We start from the raw sequence: 10,413 nt of genomic DNA, 5'->3' as shown, positions 1-10,413 counted from the left end.
ACCGCCGGACATTCGAACACACCGATTACGCAGCAGCCCGAGGTGGAACTGGTTGACGAAACAAAGTAAGTATGCGGAGCCACGCATTAAGTTAGCTCATAAGTGTTGCCTGTTTTTGTAGGAAAAATTAGCCAACTGATTTTCAAACCGAGCGATAATGCTGAAAATTGTTAAAGGTGATATGCAGACCCACGAAAAATAATTGAGGTTTTACAACGAAATTAAAAGCTGCTGTAAGGGGGAGGCCAGAGTTTCACTCTGCTGACAACATCATCAGAAAGCAGCGACAAGCGAAAGAGGACGCTCTCTAGCATGTGTGTCGCTGGCTACACGCCGCCCTGTGTGTGTGTGTAGGGCTGTACAACAAGCTACTTCCAGGAGGAAATTGATCCTAAATTTAATCATCTTTTCTGCGATGTAAAATGAAGCGAGGTACATGATAAGATAGGCCTGCTTCTTGCTTTGAACGAGCGACGGAGACACATCGTAAGGCCTTTCAAAAGAAGATTCTCCTAGGAATGATGAAGAAGTGCGTGCGAGGTCGTACCGAAAATTAGCTACTACCTTGGATATCCTCCCCCAGAAGACTACGTACTTCATAATAAGGTGGAGTGGATTCATGTAAAAAGGCAAGCTTGTATGGAAACATAATACACCATGTGTGTGTCGTCGGGCGTGTGCAATGCGGCTCGAATGGAAAAGCTTCACCCCGAAGAGGGGCATTAGCGTTGTACACGCGCGCTGTGTGTATCGCTGTATGAAGCCTAGCGTAAGGTTGCTTTTTTTTTGCTGTTGTTGTTGGGTTTTGTGATTAACATATCGTTTCGGCGAACTTGAAAACCAGCTCACACTGCCCGTGGTTCGGTCCTGGTGTTGTGTACTACTCCCCGTGAAAAGCGCTAGATGAAGCAGAGATTGTTCCCCAGGATAAAGAAAAGCGGGGCGAACTGTTGAGATTTATCTAAACGATAGCACACATTCAATCCTCTATCCGGGGGGGCGTCAACGTAAGAACCGAGAAGGACCGAGTGACTTTCGGTGCTTTTCTTTTCATGCGGATCAAAATCTAAACGTACACCGTTCGCGCGCGCGTATGATGAGTTTATTTGTGGAAAATGGAATCGAATTTTCTGTGGATGCTTTCATTGCGGATGACTGTGTGGCGAGTATGATTCTGTATCTGCAACAGTGCCTAAAGCGTAGCGCTACCAATTGCGAGAAAAAAGCTTCTACATTGAAAGGCGTTCCATCCTGTATATTTTAAAAATAGTCCATGAACTGGAGGGTATTATTAACAGTATTGAGTTTTCCCGTGCCTAAAGCATATATGTGTGTAGGCATTATCAGGGGATTATTCGTTAGCTTAATTTAATCATGTGCAGCAGTAATTAAATAAAAGCTGGTCTGGTCCTAATACCCCCCCAGCTTTGTAAATGTATCTACCTTCCCATTCTGATCGTATTTTTTTTTTTGTTATCTATTTTCCCTCTTTTGCAGATGTTGTTGTTTCTTTAAACGAAAGAAGAAGAAGTCATCCCGTCAAAAATGACTAGAAGCAGTGCAATGTAGCCCCGAGCGCGAAGCCGTAAAGCTTCTTCGCGCCACCTCCCACTCCAACTCGCGGGACAGCGTACTAAATCCAAGCCAGGACTACATCCAGGCATCGTCGCAGCATACGATCCGCTACCCATCGACCTCCGTGCTGGCCTCGACACCAACGCCATCACTTCCATTGTAATGTATTTGCGTTCAAGAAATAAGTCCGGTCTCTCTCGATTTTTGTTTAAGTTTTCTGTTCGGTTTTCCGTGCTTCCGGTTTCACGTTTGGGTTTACTTTTTGTTTTTGTTTTCTTGCTTTGACAATTTTCCACACATACTTCCCATCAGTTCGGTTACGTTACCTCTGTTTTACCTTTATATTAGTGCATTGGTTTCACACGCAACACCATTCAAATAATTTCTGTCCGATTTTAATAACTACCTTTCGTGTACTTGAAGGATTGAAAATGATCCCCATTCGAGACAGTTCCTAACTATTTCCCCCGTGTGCAAAAGCACTTGTAGGCATTTAAAAGCAGGATAAATCCCCAAGCTTTCTTAAGTTTTTCGCGCGACATCCAAACGCACGCTTATGAAAACATCCCCATTCTGCAAAAAAGGCGAACTTTCACGAGATTTATTTCACCTTCGCCAAATGAGCATCGTTTAGGCACATATTTCGTTCCTCTAGGAACCATTCCATGTATTACATAAATGGGAAAAAGAATAAGTGAAAGGTTCCGTTTACATTCTGTGCGCACCTACCTGTGTGTGATCTGTTTCAGTTCCTCAGTTCTCTGTTTAAAATTCTTCTCATTGCGCGCGTGTGTGTGCAGACCCCGCCAATAATAGCAGTGCAATAATTAACGATACATTATCTCTTACAATCTACTGCGTACCACCACAACCCACCCGTGCGCGCCACCTTTCCCAACCGCGACAACATCCACCAAACGCGCGTGCCACACGTCTACCTTCACCGACGCGTTTGACATTAACTTGTGCTACTATCTTCTTCTACTACTGCTACTGCTACCTTCTATTACTACTACCACTCTTCTTCAATCACGCAACTTACCTGTAACACATCACTACCACCATCTGTGACACCATCTCCAAAACCGCGCGAATCAACTACTTGCTCCACAACGCCCCGTGATGCTTGCCCCGAATTGGATACACTTTCTAACAAACAAACAAACAAACAAACAAAAACAATTTATCCACGAAACGTTGCTTTTACTTTAACCCACCGACCACCGATCAAATCAAACCTTCTTTCCAAATGAACAAACGTTAACCGTACCGATGAATAATACACCCGCAGTGATCTCGATGATGACATTGATCTAGACGTTAATGATCTTACTGTCGTGTTATCCTTCCTACGTATACTCTGGGAATGAATGATCGGGAGGCCTCCCGATAATAAGGCCCACGTTAATGTATCCGATACACCATTTTAAAGCTTTGGCTCTTGCTGCGGCATTTGATTGCGCGTTAATAAACTCCGACACGGCAAAAACCACCAGCTCCAAGTATGGTTAGGAAGGACAAAACAAATGCAAGACGCGTTTAGGGAAAGATATTAGCACAGGGCAGGTTATAAAAGAAGCGAGTTAGGCAAACGTACGATGTCTTTGTGTAGAAAGCGTAAAGTGTACAGTGAAGAAATGTGTCCATTACAAAGCCCGCGAGTGTTTGATACTACCGCCATCCTCTCGTGGTACACGAACAACAGGCAGAAGAAAGGGCGCAACACAAGTCACTTAAAATCGGTTGCAACTTACGATAAACGTAAAATACTCATTAAGCAGACAGAGAGAGGCTCAGCTAATGCTGCTACAGTAGTCCCACAAAAGCAGCTTCGTTAGATAAGTTTATGTCCATTTTCGGTTTAATGTTTAGTAGAATGAATGTGGTGCAATAATTGTTTAAGCTTATGGACGATATTATTTGTGTTGAATAATGATAACGAAGGTACAGCACACGTATCTGTCAGATTTATTACAGTGTTTGCATAGTTTGCAAATACTTTCCGCCAGATGCTGCAGTGTGGCATGGTTGTATTCTTGTAGGTTTGATAAGTCTACGTTTGTACAATGATTTCCTATTGATTTGTTCCATAAAGTTGAATTAAAAGCAACTGATAAGCGCCATCAAAAGAGAGAGAGATAAACATAAATCGTTACACTCAAGGGGTTTGTAATGGTAGATTTGTTTGCATAAATTACACTTAAGCAGTAAAGACAGCGACACTAACAAAAACGATTTTAAATACCATTTTTGCAACAAGCTACTAGCATACGTTTAAAGTAAAACCCTAGAGTCAGTTAAAATATCGCGTGAAGTTTAGAAATCGGTAGCGAAAACAGTACGGTTAAAGTAGCAATGGTTTTATAAGTGCACGAGAATCACTTTTTAAACAAAACTTTCAAAACAAATCTTGATAACGCATAGAGAGAACGAATCGTAATAGGGATATGGCCGTGCTTTAAAAACAAAACAAACAAGCTTCTACAGAACAGAACACTGCACGAATTGTAACTACAAAATATACGCGAAGCAAATTGCATTAGAAAAGGACAACACTGTTCGTAAATAGTTGTTGAGAGAAGAAAACGCTCGAAAAGCACACGAATTTTTAACGCATAAAATGGAGCCAAAGCTCACGCAACAAACAACAAAAAACTATCTCATCGAAAGAGGATACAGTAATCAAGCGATAGCACCGACCGTAATGTCATTCTTGATCGAAAACTCAAAGCCAATCATTGAGAGAATGGAATTGTTAATATCAATGAGGACGATTTGCGTCCCCCTGCGCGAGCAAAACAAAAACTGCGGTGTCCCATTCCTCCCCACACACCCGTACACCACATGCCACGTCTCCCTTTTATATCTGTCTGATGGGGCACGATGTTGAATTTCCTTTCCATCTTCTTCAGATATAATCCTCTCCAACTGTTTTACTTTTTTCGTTTCTTCTTCGTGCACAAGCAGTAGCAATCGATAGCAGCGAGACTGTTCAGTTTCGCCGTGTCCCCAAAACAGCACCTTAGTACAGCTGGTATGGAATGATGGAATGCAATAGATTTCCTACTAAATGCACCGCATTTGATTGCATGCTAGGGGAAATCACTTCACGATTCGTTGCTGTTTGTGATGGCTTTTGAAACGATTGTTCCTAAGTTGCAGTGCTTTTTAAGAAGCTTTTTTCAATTGGTAGCGCTCTATCACACACAATCAGTGCCTCTGTACGTTCGAATTTGTTGATATTTTGACTTTTTGCGTTAAATTTTTGTCTACCTTAAACAATAGCAGCACTTACCACCAGCTTTGCTGCGATTGTGTAATGTTTTCTGATTAGTTGTAAAACAAGATTGTGCCATGCATTTCGACGGTTGACAGTTTATGTTGATAAATTATTCTTACATCCTAGCACGGACAGTTCCTTTGCATACTCTAGATCGTTTGCATCTGTCAAATCGTTAGTCTCTTGTAATTCTTCCTGAACGCGTGTAGGGCACTTATATCCAACCCGAGATTTGAGTGAAACAAACAACCCCCCCGACACAAGCACACAGAACTGTACCAGACCAAAAATGGAGACATCGGACATAAGCACACCCCACTGGGAAAGGTGTAGAAAGCATTCGTTTTTACGTTCTCATTCAATGCGTTTTTTAATGCACATGTTAATGAATTGTGACTGTCTTTTTACAATAGTGTAACTTTACCAATGCCCACCGTTTACTCTGCTATAGACACACAACATTACCTTCTCACCGTTGTTATCGTATCTGCACACACACACACACACACAATCGCACTTTCTATTGCTTCCTTTCACCGTATTTTCACCAAACAAGAAACAGTTTCCTATATACTTTCCCAATAAAATCAAGTTTGCCCTCTCTCCACCTTTTCTGCTACTCTACCGATAGAAAATGCCGGATGTCGCTCATTATACGTTCCAGCGTTCGCAAAACATGGGTATAACGATTGTTTTATGTTTCTGTTTTCACAAATTTTCCGTTTTCGTTTTCCTTTGATTATTTTGTGAATCCCGCAGGAGGAAAATGCGTGTAACAAAACTCAAGAAAATGTTTAAAAACCATATAAAAAAAACTGAAAAAAACATAAAACTTTACTACTAAAAAAAACAAAAAGAAACCAATGGAAAAAGAAGTACATTATACTGTCGATTACATCCTGCCATGAAGCGAACAAAACACGAAACAATGCAAACAACAAAACTGCAAATTAATAAGAAGATAAAACCGGCTCATAACAAAACGCAAAACAAAGGAAATAGAAAAACAAAACGTTGAAAGGGAGAAATACATCTGGTGGGGGTTTTGTTTTTAATTTTTCCACAAAATGCTCTCACAGTCGTAAGTCGATTTTCCGTTCGACATAGACAAATGGAAAAAGGAGAAAACAAATTACGCGTCCAAATTATTTTGCTTGTAAATAACATTACACCACACCTCCTCCTGCCTCTCTCTTTGTTGAATTGTTCGGTTTGCAAAGAAAAAAGAAAACACGCGAAAGCAATGAAGAAATTCGGGGGCTCTCTTTTCTGTTCCTTTAATATAAAAGCGCTCTTTTTCCTACTCTACATCTAATTGTGATATGAAATAGTTTCCACTCTTCTCTTTGTAAAGTGTGTTTCCGCGTGAATGTACGTGTGTGTGTGTGCGTGAATGTGGGTGTGTATTTGTATATTTTAAAAGGAACGCAAAATGAGCAGAATACTATAAAAGAAACCCCATTAAAAGCTCCCAACATACGCACACACGCATACACGCATGCTACATTGAAAGCTTATGCAATGACAAAACAAACAACAAACACTGAGGAAAACCGATAAGGAAAGCAAACAAAGAAAGAAAAAACCTTGTAAAATAAAAGACAAAATACAAAAGAAAAGCAACAAACAATGTGAATCTAAGGAAAGTAACATTTGAAGAAAAAAACACAGTAACAATGCTAAAACAGAAGTAAAATAGGTTGATTTATGCTATCTAAAACAAATAAAAACCACCCAAAACTAAGTTAGATAGAGCGAAAGAGAGTAAGAGAGAAAGAGAGAGCTAACAAAGAGAAGAGAAAATGTTAAACGGGCGCAGCAAAGCAAAGCAAACTATTCCCATGTGTTACCGTCGTCTCATAAGGAAAGTTATCATACTTAGAAAGAGAGAGAGAGAAAGATACAGAGAGATGCAGGATTAAAAAATATACCCCGTAACTTACCAACCGTAACAAGAGGAAAACATTAGAAAAAGGACACGAACTTAGCCATGAATGTAAAAGGGATAAGCAGTCGGGGAGCAGAGTGATGGCGTTGTTGGGTTCGTTGGGTTGTTTTCGTCTCAAAGTTGTATCTTCCACACAAAACAATACAACCACAAACGGATGCAGCAGTAGCCACAGTCGTGTTATAGGTAATGGCGATAACAGACATGTAAATGCGTGTATGTGTGTGAGTGTGAATGTGTAGATGTACTCTAAAAGCGAATTATTTGTTAAAATAAGTGGACAAATAAGAGCAAAGATAACAATTCTATCAGTGCCAGTACATCGCTGAAACAGAAATCTGCAAGGAAAGAGAAGAACAAAACAGAAGTATAAAATGAATACAAAAACACAGCCACACACATACATATATTGTGCATGAAATAACTACAAACCGCCCTAAAACAGATGATAAATGTTTGTGGTGGTTCACACACCACAACACTTTGGTTTATTTAATTGAATATGCCAAGTATTTTCTTTAAACAATAAGCTGAAGGATGCAGCAACATACAACAACCACTGAAGTAGAAAGCTGCAAAGCTATTATACCGTTGCTGTGTGCTGTAACGTGGAGAAAACAATGGAGAGAAAGAGAGAGAACAGGACGCAACGCGAAAGGTGTGTAGAGCGACCTACTACCAGTTCGGTTGCTAGGGCTACACTAGAAGGATGGATGGATGGGGAAGGAGAAGTAGGCTTTGGGATAAATGGCGTACGGAGTGAGTGTGCGGATCATGGCCTGCTATTGTACCATTTTGTTCTGGGTCGTGTTAGGTAGTAGCTCCCACCGAAGGTGGCGAATCAAACTAACTAGATAGCTGACACGATGAGAATGAAACAGGATAATGGGGCATAAAACACGGGAGGAAAGAAAAAGATGGTGAAAAATCGAACACACACATACTACTTAGTATAGACACACAATCGGCTAAGTGGAAATAGTAGGGACGCGCGTGTGTGTGTGTGTGTGAGAGAGAGAGTTATGAGATTTAGTATAGCTTCTGGATAGTACGAGAATTAATTACAGCGAGCGAGCGAGAGTGAAAGAGAGAGCGAATGAGTGAGCGTGTGTATGTGTATTACGCTTGTGTGCGAGAAAACAAAACATGAAGTAAAAAAGAAAACCTACCTACTCGATAAGGATTATTTAAGTCAATGCAAAAAACACACACAAGCAAGAACAAAGAGAGATAGAAACAAAACACATAAACACAGTATATAAATGAGAAGGAAACAAAAAAAAAACGGGCGAGAAAGAGAGAAAACAGCAAAACAACGCAAACAACAAAACCAACCAACCGAGCAAGCAAGCAGCCGAAAGAAGATGCGCAACGTTTAGCGCTTCTTTTTTCTGTGTGGTGGTGTTGCTGGTTGTACTGTTGTTGTTGTTGTGTGTGGTTACTAACAAAAAAAATACCCCTTTGCAAAAGGAGGGAGGGGGGAAACTCATAGAAATACAGTACGCACCAGAGAAAGAAAGAGAGAGAGTGAGAGGGAAAATGGAGCGAGATTGCAAACAGGACGAAGCTGTGTTTAGCTCTTAATCGTGTAATAATTAAATCATGGACAGCTAAAAAGAATAATGCAAATAAAACGTTTATGATGCGCGCGCGCGCGCACGTTAGTTTGTGTACGTGTGTGCGTTTGTGCGTATGCGTGTGTGAGTGTAGCGCAAACATGGTTAAAATCGCAATTGTAAACTAGACATTATTATGCGCGCCGCGTTTCGATGGGATTTCTACCCAGTAAACAAAGCTTTCCTTTGCCTCGCATTTCGTTTTGAAGCTGGATACGACTGCCCCAGCAGCACCATGGCATCCTTGATCGTCTAGGAGCGCAATGAACATGCCTGTCGGTATGCGCTTCTCACGCGCATAACGATCAGCCTGTGGGTCCTGCTATACTGCTCTCCGGTTAGACTGTATCTCTAACGAATGGCCCCCGGAATGGAGCACGTAGGCTTGAGGCTGCGTCTCCTGCAGCAATGCTAGCCTTGGCGTAGATCATGTTACCGATTTGCATCAGATTTAGCCTCCTTAAGGTGTTGTTGATCCTTAATCATGGTGGCTATTCCTGGCTCGCTGGGAAACCCTGGAAAAATCTTCTCTCTCATTGCTGAATCAAAACAAGAGCTAGAAGGACCTGGAAAATAGGCCTTATCTTATCGGACATCGTTTGGAGATCGTTTGACAATTCGGTCAAAGTCTTAGACAGGTACTGTCACTGTGCATCATCAAATCATCTTCCAAGCATGTTGGCGAAGTTGTGTGATGGTATTTGTACAGGAACCTACTGAAATAATCATGACCCTGATTGATTTGGTGTTGTAGAAGCTAACTCCTTCCTGCACGGTTTGCAAGCACATTCCACGTTCTCCGCCAGTGTGTTGTGAGGCATGTGGACATCTTACCAGCGATAGGTTTGTAGTCTCTAAATCAACTCCAGGTACTTGGGTGCGAGAGAAGATCGTCCGTTCCGTGCGTCGGTCGTAGATCTTCCGTTGCAAATCACGTCTTCATCATCCGACACTTCCTTGGTGGAGTTGAGGCTCTTCAGCGGCAGAGTCTTCCTTGAATTCCCTGAACTGTTCTCGAGTGGTAACCTTCTCTCTTACCACTTCTTGGGGACGGAAGGATCGAAACATAAGATCCAGTCTTCCAGTCCCCTGGTTTTCGGCGTTGTCTACAAGCACCATAATCCCGCCCTGTCCTGTATTGTATGCTGCAGGAGTATTAACCTCTTCTGCGTGAACGCGTCAAACTTTTCAGCGAGGAAGTCAACCTGTGTGTCAGTGTGTATGGATAAATAAGGCGTTCAGAGCGCGTGATGCATATACTATTACATTATGCTGTATAAAAGAAGAAGAGTATCACACACTCTCATTGTAATGTAGTGCAGCCAGAAGCAGGCAATGTTGTACATTTTAGTAAAGTTACTGCACGCATGTAAAACTTCATTTGTACAAAAATAAACGGATTAACGCAGAGTGTGTGTTTATTTAAAAAGCGCATAAGCGAGTGAAAGATACGGTAGGAGTAAATGAAGTAAACTTTAAAACCAATACACACCACCACCATGTCCGGTTGTCGTAACCACTGCGCGAAATGCGATCGAAACACTCGCTCACAGACACGCACGCACGCACACAAACATGCTAGTACCCCTTCCCTTCTCAAATCGCCCTCCCTCCCTCCCCTCCACCATGTACGTTAGTAATACAAAGGGGGAAAGAAGTGGGTACACGAAGCAGAGAAAGAAAACAAAACAGAAAGAAAATGTTACAATATTGCGGCGCAAAATGATGGCGAAATACAAAACAAACAAACAAAAAGAAAACGAAAGGAATGTATGATGTTACAGAAAAACAGAAGAAAAAAAAACACAAAACAGTAGAAAAACAAGCGAATGAAACGAAGCAGTAATAATAGTAAGCGTTAAAGAAGAGCAGAAGCGGCAGAAGAGAAAACAACAACAAGAACAACCGACTGTAGTAGCTAAATGAAAATAAAAATCTGCAAACATCTTAATTAAAACTAAACCAGATTTGTATTGTTTTATTTGTGTTTATTT

At 41.3% G+C, this 10,413-nt stretch overlaps 1 protein-coding gene across 7 annotated transcripts in view; it reads left to right on the top strand.

Annotated features, from left to right (window-relative positions):
* The window catches only part of LOC128299393 (casein kinase I), a 71,844-nt gene extending 63,684 nt beyond the window's left edge, over positions 1-8,160 (top strand). For 6 of the 7 annotated variants that reach the window (XM_053035348.1, XM_053035351.1, XM_053035353.1 and 3 more), the window contains 2 exons: positions 1-65; positions 1,498-8,160. The exon at positions 1-65 is cut by the window's left edge and continues 42 nt beyond it. In XM_053035348.1, the coding sequence (XP_052891308.1) occupies positions 1-65; positions 1,498-1,549 (117 nt within the window). In that variant the 3' untranslated portion in view covers positions 1,550-8,160. Of the gene's footprint in view, positions 70-1,497 lie in introns of those variants that run through there. The other variant, XM_053035354.1, reaches the window with a different exon arrangement.
* The last annotated feature ends 2,253 nt before the right edge of the window (positions 8,161-10,413 follow it).

Source organism: Anopheles moucheti, chromosome 2 (genome assembly GCF_943734755.1).
Source record: "Anopheles moucheti chromosome 2, idAnoMoucSN_F20_07, whole genome shotgun sequence".
Taxonomy (NCBI): Eukaryota; Metazoa; Arthropoda; class Insecta; order Diptera; family Culicidae; genus Anopheles; species Anopheles moucheti.
Note: the sequence above shows the minus strand (reverse complement) of the source record. Positions and strands in the feature narration are given on the sequence as shown.